General features: G+C 36.7%; 1 protein-coding gene across 2 annotated transcripts in view; it reads left to right on the forward strand.

The window, feature by feature from the left end:
* Positions 1 to 16,036, forward strand: part of LOC145248999 (uncharacterized) — a 94,235-nt gene that overhangs the window by 57,375 nt on the left and 20,824 nt on the right. For both annotated transcript variants that reach the window (XM_080110851.1, XM_080110850.1), the window contains 2 exons: positions 7,062 to 7,179; positions 15,213 to 15,302. In XM_080110851.1, coding sequence (XP_079966977.1) covers positions 7,062 to 7,179; positions 15,213 to 15,302 — 208 coding nt within the window. The remainder of the gene's footprint in view (positions 1 to 7,061; positions 7,180 to 15,212; positions 15,303 to 16,036) is intronic.

The following is a 16,036-nucleotide window of genomic DNA, read 5'->3' on the forward strand; positions in this document are numbered from 1 at the left end:
AAAAATTATATTTGACCTTTTCAAAGCATAAGGTACAAATTAAAACAGGCAAGAAAGAATATTATATAAATTTTATGAAAAATTATATGAAATAATCTCGCTCCAGAATCTTTTTTATTCACCATAATTTTTCTCTTTTTTTTAAATCGAGGTAAAATGTCCTATGGTAATATTTAGATGGCGGGACTGTCTAAAAGCATTGATGTCATTTTTTTTTTTCTTGGAAAAACTCAGTCCTGTCCTATAACGGCAAAAACCAAAATAACAATTTTCTTCCCATCGGCTGGGGCTCCCACTCATGTCCAAGTAATTTTCTGTAACCCCCCCCCTCCCCAATAAAATGTACTTGGACTATGCACTTTTGTGGAGAGTAGCCATCAAAGATTTGTTAATGTCGACCTTATTTATATGAAAAAGAAAAAGTGTTTAAAGAAAAAAAGAAAAAAGTTACTGCCAGTTCCTAGATATGAATGCTAATTATGTAATTCCTACAGGGCAGCAGGTGCACAGGCTTTGGGGTTGAAATGCAGCTGTAGCCGATACCTGTGGCGTCACCCATGTTTTCGTCTAGTGGTCGAATTCGTCTCCGTCGCCGTAGGTCGCTCTCCGGTTCCGCTTTTGAATCAGCTTCCAAATGTCACCTGGGCTATCTGAGAAATATATTGCATTCACAACGGCGTTTTCAATTAAAGAAAAAAAAAGTCAAAACTTAATTGGTTTTTCTTAACATAGAATTGATTATTGTCTTCGACTTTACAAATAATAGTTACACACTGGCCTAGTCATGCAACTTAGAGGGCTGGCAGTTTTCTTTCCTTAACCAAGTACTTTGTTCTTTTTCTACCGTCAGTCTACAGGGAAGGATCAGCTGACAGACACGCGTATTGGGAACATGCCGTCCAAAGAATCTCTCAAAAGAATCTCTCTCTCCCTTTCCTCACCTCATTTTATCAATATCGCTAGCTGTAACCCGCCCTCACCTCTCCAAATATGCCCACAAGTGGCGGTCAACCAATCAGCGGCCGCGCCTTTGTTCGGAGGGGGGGGGGCAGTAAGGGCTTGCTTGGTTGCCGAAGATAAAGAAAAGAAAATAACAAAAGCAACCCTTACATTTATCTAAGCAAAAGAAAAGGAAAGATTTTCCTCTCTCATCTTCTCTCCCCCACCTCCACCGCCCCATCAGGTATTCATTCTTGGCGAGAGGCAGGGGGAGATCATTTGGATTATCCACCAAGAAACAGACGTATTCTGTTTAAAACATCAAACCATCATCATCATCAGCCGTGCGAATTCCTCTGAATTCGTGTCAATGAGACCATCCAGGCCACAAGCTGTTCCTTAATCAACTAGCAAGGTCTCTCGGCATCGCTCGGTCCCCATCGGGTCACAATTAGAAAATGCAGTGAATTAAAAAGCAAACGCACTATCAAATAGGCCGCGGTAACTTGCCACTGTTATTGCCTTAGAATTTACCCTTATAACGCGTGACTTAAATAAAATTGTAACACGGCTGATCTCTCTCTTTCTCTCTCTCAGTATCTCCCTATCTCTGTCTCCCTCCCTCTGTATCGCTCACTGGTCGGTGTAATCCTCAAGTTTGTAAGAAAAGAAAATACGGTCCAAGTAAATTAAGACAACCAAGACTGGAGTGAGTGGAAATCTCTGTATATCCGTCTGTCTCTCTCTGTCCGTCTCTTCCTCTGTCTCTCTCCCTCTCCCTGTATCCCCCTCTCTCTGTGTCTCTTTGTCTTTATTGCTCAATGGTCAGTGTAATCCTCAAGTTCGTAGAAAAAGAAAATACGGTCTAAGTAATCAAATAAAGATGGGAGTGAGTGAAATTCAGTTTCTCTCTGTCTCCGTATCTCTCTAACTGTTTGTCTTTTTTTCCCTGTATCCCCCTCTCTCTCTGTGTCTCTCTTTCTCTCTCTCTCCCTCTCTCTCTATTGCTCGCTGGTCAGTGTAATCAGTGAGTTTGGAAAAAAAGAAAATATGGTCTAAGTAAGTAAATAAATAGAAATAACGAAGACGGGATTGAGTTAGACTAAACAAAGCATAAGGTTTGTAATGTAATGAATGGATATGTAAAGACACGGCGGTGTGATTATAAGTTTTCAACCGTTTGTTTAAAGGTTGGAGATGCGAACAGCAGAATTATAGAATGTATACTGAGCAGCCAATCAGCGGGGGTGGATTTTGGCTAAGGAGAAATTATTATTTATAAGTAAGAGTATGTGGAAGGTATGTTAAGTGTATGTGTCAAGTAAAAAGTTAAAAGCAGTGAAAACCCAGCAGAGTAGGAGTAAGTATGAATGGTGATGGTGTTAAGTGGGAACGGTGGAAGTACAGGAAAGGTAGAGAGGGAAATAGGAACTACTTCCCCCATAGATGGTAAGATTATGATCGTGGAGCTCCTCAGAACTAACGTAAGATCTTAGTGTAACACCTACATGTGTATATAATGTTGTGGTAAAGTTACATCAGATGGTGGCTAATAGTGTAGACATAATAAATTTTTATGTGGCCTCTGTCGGTGTAAGCCTACAGTATTTTGACCCAGAAGGAAAAAAACGACTCTTTTATTATATATAGGGATTTACCATATTATCTTATTCTTTCATTTTCATTTCATTTCTAAATGTCATTAAGCCAGTTTTTTTTTTTCTATATTTGCATTTTGTATAATTCTGGTCAGTCTTCTCTTTTGATGAGAAGCATTTAGTTGTGAAATGCCACTGCTTAAAGAAGCTTTTTTAAAAAAAATATTTTCCCTTAACTTTTCCTCAGTGATCTGAAGATATAATAAAGTTATAACTTTTATTCCTCATCTTTCATTTAATATCATATATACATCTTACTCTGTCTCTTTGTTCCACTTTTTCTTATATAGTACTAAGCTAATTTAACTGAAACTTTGCATGTACCTTTATGACAAGGTGCAATGAACCAAATATTATGGTATCAGTTTGATGCAAAGTTAGCGATTTATAGGGATTAGTATTCAATGCAAAAATGATCATGAATTTAACCATATTCAACTATTAATTTAGCATAAGGGACTCGTAAGTTAATGGGCTGTAACTTTTACCTATTTTTAATGGACTGAAAAGTTCCTCTCTCTATATGTATATATATAAAAAGGGCAAAGCGCGAATGAACTCTTTTTCTGTGTCAACGGCCAACTAGCACCGTGTATATTTGTGTGTGTGTATATGTGTATTGGGGTGGAGAGGGCTCCCTTAAGCTGTGGTGAAGGCAGCCTTTCTAGGAGAAGCAAATCTCTGATTTAAAAAACCATAAAGCGGAAGACCATTACCCGCATTAAGCTGGTCTGCAGTTTAATTTGTTGCTGGCTATCTTGCTCTTGCTTGTTGCTGGATCTCAACATTTTGAACCGAGAGAGAGACTTAGCTGTCGTACAAAGCTAAGACTCTGTAACATCATATTTGTATAGATGCTCCCTCAGGCATTTGGGCTCATGGATTTTAAATGTCTGAGGGAGTGGCACTCGTCTGACAAGATGTGGCAATCATCATATATATATATATATATAATAAAATACACATTAGGTGCGCTTGAAAGCCAAATTACAACGCAATATTACGAAAATAAACAAATATTTTACTTGTTTGAAATATATAATTTAAAAATATATTTCGGAGTCAAACTCCATCCTCAGTATTTTGTACCTCATATTTTTTCTTTCTTTTTTTTCTTTTTCTTTCTTTCCATGTTGTAAAGTTGGAGAAAGAAAAGTCGGTAAATGTGTTGTCTCTCAACAGTTGCGTTGTGATTTGGCTTTCAAGCGCACCTGATGCATATTTTATTTTATTCAAATTAAATCAACACTTCTATAACGGAACTCACACACCTAACGTTAATCTCGCATAGCCAACGCACCGTTCCCACATTTCAAAATACAAAAGAACTCACACCCCTGACATATAATTTCCCAAAAACCTTTGGCCTTGATGAAAGATAGAATAAAACTTGCTATGATTTCAAGTGATCTGAAATAACAGTAAGGGGAGACTTGATTCCAAATATTTCTCATATGTTATATCTCCCTTCTTTTGGAAATAAGGTACGATTATGAATATCTCCAGTATCAAATAATCCTTATACATTGTGAAATTTACTTTATATGTATGAAAACCAAAGAGGTGAGATATAACATATGAGAAATATTTGGAATCAAGTCTCCCCTTACTGTTATTTCAGATCATTTGAAACCATAGCAGTAAGTTTTAGTCTCTCTGCCATCAAGGCCAGAGGTTTTTGGAGAAATATATACATATGGATATATCTATACTTGTAGCCAAATTGAATATTGAAATGCTCATATCTTTGGTTCTATGGGATGTAACTACATGAAAATTGGAAGGCTTTTTGAAGATTATAATACTATTCTATGGTTACAATTTTATGACAATTGGTAAAAAAGAACCTATATTTTCAAACCAATAAAATATGGCCAAATTTGCCTACATTTGTATATATAGTGTCCTGACAACCCAGCTTCAGTTTTCTTGCTTTAGGATGAATTTTGCTTAGGGTTTTTGCTTGGTTGTCTCCTCTGTGGCATTGCCAGGCCACTGATATATTAGTGATGGGATGGTTCCAATTTCCCGATTCCGTACTTAATTACCGATTTCGTACTTAATTACCGATTTCGTACTTAATTCCTGATTCCAATCCTTTATAAATCTCTAAATATTTAAGTATAAAATGGTTATTTTGCTCCGATTATTGTAAAAACGCAGCTTATATCTGTGAAAGTGTCTGTGTGTGTATGTGTCTGTCTGTCTGTGTACATTTCCCTATGCAATAACTCTGTCAATTTTCAGTCTACAGACTCGAAATTTGATGTACAGGGTATTGAGATTTGGGAAAATCTTTGTAATCCGTTTTCGGCAAGAAATTTGGCTAGTAAGGGGTCAAAGTTCAAGGAGTTGACCTTTGAGAACTCTACCAAACTCCTCCGTCAATTTTGTGTCTAAACACTTGAAATTTTAGATATAGGTTCCTTGGACATGGATCTAACTTAATAACTTGATTTGAGCCCAAAACAATAAATGTTAAGGGGTGATAATAGGGGTTAAAATTTAAAAAAATTGACTGCTTTTTATTTTTTGCTCAACATACACCTCCAAACACCCGGGCAATGCCGGGCTGAAATGCTAGTGTACATATATTTTCTCAAATGTAAAAAATTTGTGATGAGGTGATCCTTAGATTTAGTTATACTAATATTAGTTATAGTTTAAAATAGTTAGTTATAATAATATTAGTTATATTTTAAAATAATAAATATTTATTATTTTATTATTATTACCAATGGAAAATTTTTCTTAAATCAAATAAAAAACATAATTAAAGGAATCGTTTTTGGCATTGGAAAATAGGCACACACACTTTTCTGATTCAGGTACTTCAAAAAGTTCTGATTTTTCAGATTTCAAATAATCGTCCCAACACTTATATAAAAAAAAGTTTTTTTCTTCTCCCATCCTTATACTGTTTAAGTCTCTTTTATAGTTGTAGACTTTTGAGATGTTGGCTTATGCAAGTGCTAAGTCTATTTTTAGTTTACAATTTTAATTAAATTTTCTTTTTTTTTTCCATCTTTATATAGTTGAATTCTCTATTGTAATTATAAACTTTTTAGATGTCACATTATGTAGGTGCTAAGTCAGCGATAGGTTAAATTTAGTTTTTTTTTTTTCCAGGAATTTAAACTAAAGCTTCTTTAGACTATAATATATATATATATATATATACTAGAAGTTAACCTGCATCTAAAATTTCAACCAGAGTTGGTGGAGGAGTTTGGTAGAGTCTGCAAAGTTCAACTCTTCCAACTTTGACCCCTTGATAGCCAAATTTTTGGCCAAAAACTGATTAAAAAGTTTGCCCTATGTTTGAGCACACTTTATGTAAAATTTCAAATGTTTAGACCAAAAATTGGCTAAGAGGTCATATGTTTTAAAACTTTAACCCCAATTTTGACCCCTTAACATTTATTGTTTTATGCTCAAATCAAGTTAAAAAATTTGATCCATGTCCAGGGAACCTGCATCTAAAATTTCAAGTGTTTAGACCCAAAATTAGTGGAGGAGTTTGGTAGAGATTTTAAAGGTCAAATCGTTGGACTTGGACCCTTTGACTGCTAAATTTCTGGCCGAAAACTTATTAAAAAGATTTTCCCAAATCTCAATACCCCTAATGTCAAATCTCGAGTCTGTAGGCTGAAAATTGACAGAGTAGTTTGGTAGGGAAATTTACACACACACACACACACACACACACACACACACACACACACACACACACACACACACACAATTTCACTTTTATAGATATATAAAAATATATATGTGTGTGTGTGAAAATAAGGTAATCAATAACCAAATAAATAAAATCAAGCATTTATTATAAGCAGCTTAAAAATATTTATGCTTGTTTGAGCTTTTGTTTATTATGCATATAGTATTGCAGAATAATATTGCCGATCATTAATTTGAATTTTTTTTTTTTTGTTATAAATGAAAACATTTTTTTTTAGGTTTATTCAGTTAGATTTTTTAAATTTTTTGTTAACAATTTTTTATATATCAATGACTACAAAAAATGTTTTTCAATGCTTTAAACAATTATTTCAATTTCCAAAATTCTTGGGTGGTTTAGATAGTGTAATGGATATCAATGCAGATGGAATCATCTAAGCTAGTTTTTTTTTTTTTTTTTACAAGGAAGTCACCACTTATCAAGGCCCGGAGGCCACTTGGGGATAAGGGTTATTGCATGTACAGTAATCAATGGGACAATATTGTTCTGATTCACTTCAATCATATTTACATATACAGTAATACTATTGAGAAAGGTATATACCTTCACCTCACTCCACTTATCGATACAAATAATAGCTTTCATTGAATTTTATTTTACGTTTTTAGTCGTAACTCAAAACAGCCAAAATCAAACTCACTCAATTTTCAACTTTAAGAATGTAAGAAGTTCACTTTTTTGCATTACTTAACATTATATAAATTTTCATCTTTCAGTTGCCTTCACGAAGCCGTTCGGAGTAAAGACTATGAATATGTTTTGGTGTTGTTAAAAAGACTGACGAACAATTCTAATCATCGTGACATCATAAATTCAAAAAATGGAAAAAATCAGGTAAATTTTTTCTTATCTTATTATGTTTTCTTTTTTTATTGTTATCATCAATTTGGTAAATTTTTCTTTCTTATTGCTATCTTATATATATATATATATATATATATATATTTTTTTTTTTCATTGTCATCATCGATTTGGTATTAGTAGCAGTAATAGAGTGACCTGATTCATAGATTCGAAAATGTCTGAGAAGCTCTTTGTAATATATATGTAAGAAAAAGAAAGAACCAATCAAAACGTGAGATTTACCGGTTTTGTTTAGATCAACAAACGTTTTTAGAAAAAGTGAGTTATACATCCTATCTCCACAGCATTTCATTTTGTGATATGTACTTTACTTTTACACACACACACATATATATATGTATATATATATATATATATATATATGTATCCGAAGACGACTTCCTGTGAACCATCCATTCTCCACTTGTCACAGTCGCAACTGAGGGTCTGCCAGCTTCCAGTAGGGATCAACCTGACCTTTAGATTTCATTTGACGGTGTCACGAAACCTGAGCTTAGGTTTGCCTATGCCTCGTACCCCATCTTTCAGTTGTGAAAACAGTATCTGTTTTGGTAGTTGGGAATTCTCCATTCTGTTTACGTGCCTGATCCATCTCGGGTTTTTCCGGATGAGCAGGTCATACATGCTTGGGAGGTTGGCATGTGATAGGATCTCCCTGTTGCTTACAAAGTCATACCACTTGACATTTAAAATCTGCCGGAAGTGTCTCATTATATAGGTATTGAGCTTGCGGGCTACCAGTTTGTACACTGGCCAAGTTTCTGCCCCGTATAAGAGTGACGAGAGAACAATGACGTGGTACACCAAGCATTTAGTTCTGAAAGTCAGGTCTTTATTTTGCCAGACCTTCTGTTTGAGTTTTCCATAGGATATAGAGGTGTTAGCCATTCTTGTAGAAATCTCCTCATCCATTTTGTTGTTCATGACCGTGGTCCCTAGGTATTTAAATTTGCTGACATTGTAAAGCTCCTGGTCTTGAATCTTAATTCGCTGGCTTGTTACTGGTGATTCAGGGGATTGTTGGTACATCATTTTGGTTTTCTTGATGTTAATCTTCAATCTGAAGGCCTTGGCTGATCCTGCGAAACAAGTTATGTCCTCAGCGTCCTCGTGACTATGCGCTACAAATGCGGTGTCATCAGCAAACATGAGCTCCTGTACGAGTATCTTTGTTGTTCTATTTACGGATTTGTATGCATTGACATTGAAAAGGTCTGCTCCTGGCCTAGATCGTATAAAAACACCCTTATCACAATTTCGAAAGGCATGCCGAAGCACAACTGACAGGTAGAGTGAGAAGAGGGTTGGAGCGAGGACGCAGCCCTGTCTGACACCATTCTGCACGTCGAACGGATCGGAGAGCTCACCCTTCAGCTTAACTGAATGTTTGTGATTGCGCAATATTATCTAGGCGATTTTGATCAAAGTTAACCCTTTTATGCATCCTAACATCACAAGTGCATCTAAAAAATTTTTACAACACAAGCAGAAAGTCCTAGAATATAAAATCAACAGTAGGTTTTTTGATAAGATAGAGACCCTTCAAAATGAATGTTTCTGTTTAGAGCACAATTGAACCATGATACTTGACTTTTGTATTTTAAACATTAATTCAAACTGTTGTATATAAAAATAATTTTATAAAAGCAACAATAGGTTCTCTACAGTGTAATGTAGACTGCAATGTATTGTGGACTGTCATTGCAGGGAGGCATGTGAAGCTTCCTCTTGATGTGCCATGATGGGTTTCTTATTAGAGTAGGCAATCAATCGATTTGATTGAAAAATGGGCGATTTCACCGATTGCAATGACAATAAAAATATGGGAGTGTGAAACATTTATTGATCATCATTAAATGTCTGGCAACGTCAGGTCCTCTTGCTAGTTATAAAGAATAGATAAGATTATATATTAATCTGCTATAATAAAAAGTGATGTAAAGAGATAAATAATAACGTTTGTTGCGAGGCCATATAGAGCATGTTCACGACTTGGTAATAGGGAAAACCTTTATACCAGTATATATATATTTTTTTTTACATAGGCATCACCACTTATCAAGGCCGATAGGCCACTTGAGGATAAGGGTTAAAGAGTGTACAGTAGAAATTGGACAATATAGTAATCGTTAGTAATGGAAATTCGGTAAATTTGTTTACTTATATGGAACGGCTCATCAAAAACTTATTTACGTTAGACTTGAACACAACCATATTGTAGTCAGCTGGAAAGCAGGAAAACAGAAGACAATTCCATAGGCGTGCAGTTCTAAGAAAGAAGCTTTGCTCAAGGAATCTATGTTTAGGTTTAGGCACAGATAAAGAGTGGGGAAATTAATGATAGTGTTTTCTGCTAGACGGGTGTTCCTTGTGAAAGTTTGGCGAGGGGGGTGGACCATAGATTGAAGCTCAGCTGAGCACTTGCCATGAAAATAACGATAAAGCAGAGACAAACTCGCAACATCTCTTCTGTGAGAAAGAGATTGCAGGGAAAAGAAAAGCTCATCCCCTACGAGGCTACAAAGTCTATTTTGAACTCTATCAAGGCAGGATAAGTCCTTTCTAGCAGCTCCCGCCCAAATGTGGCAACAGTACTCCATCCTAGGATGTATCTGGCTCTTATATATAAAGCTATATTATTTATTTAAAACAAAACAAAACAAAGCAAAGTTCATACATTGGTGCAGTGATTTGGTAGTCACGTTATGACGTGTGATTGTGGCTAGTACGTGTTGACCTCCATGGAAGTGTGCACAAATAGAGGTTATAGTTCATATTTTACACGAGCGATATATATTTCCAATTTGATAAAAGTTCAATTATAGCATATTTATTATGGGGTGGAGCCGGAATGGTCGAACATTCTGGCATGAGATAGATAATTCAATCTTGAATTTAAAAGAAATAAATAAAAATACAGAATTCACCAATATTCACCCCCCTCACCACCACCACCGCCATCCAACATACCCTTTAAATATCGGCATAAAAGCAGACTGACTGGCTAGCATCTCTCCTTTTTACGCTATGAACTCCAAACTAAGTCGAACTCCGCAGTTCAAAAAGCTAAGAAACTTTTCTGTTCCTAACTTTTGAAGTCTACTAATCTAAAAACACTAACATGTTTTACTTTTTTTTTTTTTTTCCTTATTCCACGTTTGACTTTAATCCTGAATATTTGTCTTGTTTTCTTTTAATCTTTTTCCTAAATCTATTTTGTCAAATATACTATTATTAACCGATACTTTTTCTTATATTTAAAACGAGAGAAAAAGTCTCCCATGAAATTGAACATTTCCCAAATTATATTTGCATATTATCTGAACTCAAAAACACGCAGCTTTTTTTTTTTTTTTCTTCTAAAGTATGAATTACTTCTAGCTAGTCTAAAGTTAATACGTAACCCTAAAGGTATTACTTAACCAGACTTTTAAACAAGTTAAAAATAACCAGACTTTCCAATTTGATAAAAGTTCCATTATAGCATATTTATTATGGGGTGGAGCTGGAACGGTTGAACATCCTAGCTCGAGGTAGATAAAGGCAAAACGTATCCATGCATTAACATGGGGAGGGGAGACTGTCTTCAAGTACTACCCTAAGCTGGAAATGGAGCAACGGACTAGAAATTAATAAGTCCTCACCTTTTTTTTTTTTCCATTTTTTTTTAATGGAGAGTAGATAATGCATGTGGATGTGTTATCGGCAGTTCCAGTAACTCTCGCTTCTCCTTTTTTGTCCTTCAGTCCTCATTTCCAATGAGTGATTTTTCTGACAAAGGGTGAAGAAAAAGCTGCTTTCCAGGTCGGTAGTACTTTATAAAGAGTAGCCTGAGATGTCGGAAAATTTCTGTTTCTATGTCTATCCTTGTGGTCATGTCACTAGTAAGGATGCTGGAGGTAAACGTTTCATCTGGGCTGACGTTACCCGCTTGATAGTCAGGGACCCGAACCTTGGATTAACCACTAAGAAGGCTATCCTATCAGCAGGTGCAAAGTACCGGGGCTGCTGTATTGCCATTTGGTGAATGGATTCTGGACCATACAGTAGTTTCTGGTAGGGCCTCTCGATGCCATACTAGTAGGTAATTGTTACAGCTTTACCTTATCATGTGCTACAAAAAAAACAAAACAATTTCTTGTCTTTTTCTCTCTTACTTTCCCTCTCTGTCCTGCTCCAACCAAGTCTACCGACCTGCTCCACAAATCCCAAAACCTCAACATGACAAATCTCAAAAAAAAAAACACGAATAAACCTAGAACCCCATCCTCCAACGTAGACCACTTCTACCAGGTCTCCTTCTCCAACATCAGGGGGTCTACGTTCCAACCTTCCAGAGGTTGAAACACAATTACAGGAGATGAAACCGGACATATTCTTTCTAAGTGAAACTGGCATAGGGCCAACCACTTCCTTAGATGAATTCATAATTAAAGGATACTCTAACTTAACATCTAAATCTGACCCCCAAGGTCGCCATGGGCATGGAATATGTGCCTACATCAAAGATGGCTTTCCATGTGGTAGGGATATCTCGAGAGAAGACCCTAATTTACCTTATATGTGCTTCTGGGTTGCACTAACTTACACCACTGCATTTATATTTGCCCTCTATCGCCCCCACAACAGTGGAGTTACTATCTTTCAGAGCATATCTGAGAAAATTGACCACATCCTGTCTGCTCATCCTTCGGCTAACATTCACATTTGCGGTGACTTCAATGTCCATAATGTGGAATGGCTGACCCACTCAAATAAAACCGATGACGAGGGGAGGTTCTGTCATGATTTTGCCACTGCCTATGACCTCACTCAGATTGTTCACGAACCCACTCGTGTGCCCGATACTACCAGTCAGTATGCAAGCCTTTTAGACCTTTTCCTCACAACTTCCCCTGAGCTATGTTCATGTTCTGTTCTATCTCCTCTGGGATCATCTGACCACTTTGTTGTAGCAGTTAAGATAAAAATGAAATGTAATAAGTCTTCAGACATACCTCTCCACCGTACTGTATATCGATACTCTATGTCTGACTGGGATAGCTTCCATACATTCATATCTGACCTACCTCTGCATTCCATGTTTAAAAAGGATGTGTCCTCTATAGTATCAGACCTGACCGAATGATTAATTGTAGGCATAGACCGATTCATACCATCCAAAAAATTCCAACAAAAACAAAACAGCCAGCCATCGTTCTCCTCTGAATGTGCTGCTGCTATCGCGCACAGAAATCACTTTTTCCATAGCTATCAACGTAATAGATGTATTGAGACTAAAGCTGCTTTCAGGACTGCCAGCAACCACTGTAAAAGAGTAATAAAAATGCAAGAAAGCTATATGCTCAGTCTGTTAAATCCAAAGTAGCTGGCAAATAGCAAACAGGATCTTGAACAGAAGCGTGCGTTCTATCCCAACTATCATCAATGAACCTGAGGTCATCTCGTCAGCATCAGACAAGGCCAGACTATTTTCCAAGAACTTTGCAGCTAATTCTACCCTATGCGACAAAGGCCATCAACTTCCCATATTTCCTCCTATAATACAGAACACGCTATGCAACATACAAATATCTGTGCGTGAGGTCGCCAAGCTAATCAAAGACCTTGATTCCAGTAAAGCAACTGGCCCTGACAGCGTTCCAGTTATAGTGCTGAAAAAGCTCCAACCAGAACTTTCCCCTATACCTACAAAACTGTTTAAGCATTGCCTTAAGGAGAAGTGCTTTCCAACACCCTGGAAAACCTCATCAGTATGCCCTGTATTTAAGAATTCAAGTGAAAAGTCATCTCCTTCTCAGTACAGACCAATAAGTCTCCTGTGTGTCATGAGTAAGTTGTTGGAATCCATATTAAATAGGGAAGTAGTCAACCACCTCAACAGAAACAACCCTCTTTAGTGACATGCAATATGGTTTCCGCTCTGCAAGATCTACAGCAGATGTACTAACAGTTATATCTCATAGGATTAGTGAATCTCTTGACAAAGGCTTCCTTTCCAGGGTAATTGCTCTTGATATATCGAAGACCTTCAATAAGGTATGGCATAAGGGCCTACTTCACAAGATTTCCAGCTATGGTATCACTGGAAATGTTTTCTCAATCATTAAATCATTTCTCTCCGATAGGTTCATAAGATGGTTGATGGGCAGAAATCAGAGGCCCACAGTATTAATGCTGGAGTCCCTCAGGGGGCCATCCTGGGCCCAACTCTCTTCCTGATCTACATCAATGATCTCCCAAAACACATACTCATATCATTCGTTGACATCTATGCTGATGACACGACCATCTATGGCAACACATCAAAGGCCATAAATGACAAAGTTCTCTCTAATTCTCTCTCCTCTGATCTTGAGCGCGTGGTACAGTGGGGGGAAGAGGTGGCTGGTCACTTTTAATGCATCCAAAACCAAGCTTCTATCTTTACATCATCAACGCTCTGATCCCCATCTGGCATCAATTGAAATGGATGGCTCTCGTCTTGGGGAGGCTCCATGTTTTGGGTTTGACCTTTACTCCTGATCTGAAATGGAACATGTACATCAGGTCTGTTGCCAAGGACGCTGGGAAAATGGTGGGATCCTTTTACCGCGCCAGAAGATATATCACTACTGATGCAATTCTCTATCTGTATAAAAGCCAAGTACGTCCAAGGATGGAGTACTGCTGCCACATCTGGGCAGGAGCTGCTAAAAACAGCCTATCCTGCCTTGACAGAGTACAAAATAGACTTCGTGGTTTAGTGGGGGATGCCCTTTTCTCTTCCCTGCAGCCTCTCTCCCACAGAAAAACGTTGCGAGCCTGTCTTTGTTTTATCGTTATTTTCATGGCAGGTGCTCATCTGAACTCCAATCTTTCACGAAATGGCTGAAACTACTGTCAATAATTTTCCCCACTCTTTATCTGTGCCTGAATCCAAACGTAGATTCCATGAGCAGAGCTTCTTTTTCAGAAGTGCATGACTGTGGAACTCTCTTCCGTTCGCCTGTTTCCCACCTGACTACAACTTGAATGTCTTCAAATCCAACAGAAACAAATTCCTGACAAACCACCCCCTTAAGTAAGACACTCTATCAAATCTCCAATGCTAATGATTACTACAATACTATCTCATTGATTACTGTACACGTAATAACCCTTATCCTTGAGTGGCCTTCGGGCCTTGATAAGTGGTGACCCCCATGTAAAAAAAAAAACAAAAAAAAAATATAGCTTAATTATAACAGTCTTTGATTGTTCATACTGTATTAGCTCTACATGTAAGCATCTTACAGGTAACAATATTTATACAAAAAAATGCAAGCCTTACCTCACATGCATGTTTATACTGTGCGCACATTTTTACGTGTGCACTGCTTGGTGTCAAGTGAAAAAGAGAAAAAAGAGAAGGGAAATGGAAGGCTATGGTCAGAGGTCACAGGAAATGCATACGTATCAAAGTTATATGATGTTTGCACATGCTCCACTCCATGCGTGTGTTTGCTACTGCACACAGCTTGTTCTGTGTCTGTGTGTTTGATCTAGACAAAGCGAATTGGTAGGTATAAACGACTCATTATACATTGTACATAAAATATGTTTAACGTTTGCAAAATTTATACTAGAAAGACCCATGGCATAGTAGATAAAATACTTGGTAAAATTCAGTTATAAGTTGCACTCTTGTGGAGGTTAAAAATTCAATCCTCAGTGTGAGTGATACTCAAAAATACAATTGCAAATTACTTAGGATTTCTTCCTAATAATGGCTGATGGAACAAGAGCATGCTACCCCTGAGGATTGTATAAAGGCTCCTGTTCAATATTCTGTGCAGATCAATGAGTCTGACATCATACACGTGAAGAAGGTCAGAGGTTAGATCAACCAAAACGCTAAAATAACACTTTGTGATTCTATATTTTCATTTTTTCATTAATTTTATTTTTGCAATAAAAGTCTTTAAACGTTTTATCCGATTCTTTATGCAATTTTTTATTCCTGCAAATTTGTTCAATTGCAGACGGCGCTTCATTTGGCTGTGCAAGAGAAAATACCAGCCATAGTTCACCTGTTAATCAAATATGGCGCGGACGTTAACCATTTGGCAATGGTAAGTGGCGTTGTTTTTTTTATTTATTTAATGTACTTCACAATGATTAACTCATCTGTGTTAGTGTGGTTCATGCTACAATATTTTTGATATATTGAAGGGTATGATTATAAAAATTGTAAGGTTCTTATTATTGCGATAAGAACTGACCAATAAAATGGAGTGTTCAGTACTTCTACAGTTTAATGAAGACATTAAAAAAATGAAAATATCGAAAAAGGTCATATTGCATGTATCCATTATGGAACGAAGTTCTTCGGAAAAAAATTTCACTTAATTTCATCAAGTAGTTTTTTACAGCGAAAAAACAATTTGTTATGATACTGAGCAAACGGTTCGATTTTTAGGAAGAAAAGCTAGTATTAAAGATGGGGAGAGAGTGTCGGCGCTTTACATTAAGTTATCTCCCCTTGGCATGTTTAACAAATTCCATAATAACTGACTTCAACATGCTCTCATAAGAACGTGTTTTTCCGCTGAAAAAAACCCCCAAAAACCTACTCGATCAAATTAAAGGAAATTTTTTTTTTTCAGAGATCTTCAGTCCAAAACTAATATGTACAATATAACATTTTTTTGATATTTTCATTTTTGAATGTCTTGATTAAACTGTACAAGTACCAAATGTTCTGCTAGCAGCCAATCAGAAACTGGAATCACTCCATAAAAATACTGAATCGCCAGGGGAGATAACTCCTATCACTGCTTCGAGTTTGTCCAAATTTGACGAGATT

Source organism: Euprymna scolopes, chromosome 27 (genome assembly GCF_053919585.1).
Source record: "Euprymna scolopes isolate OS-2025 chromosome 27, ASM5391958v1, whole genome shotgun sequence".
Classification (NCBI taxonomy): domain Eukaryota; kingdom Metazoa; phylum Mollusca; class Cephalopoda; order Sepiida; family Sepiolidae; genus Euprymna; species Euprymna scolopes.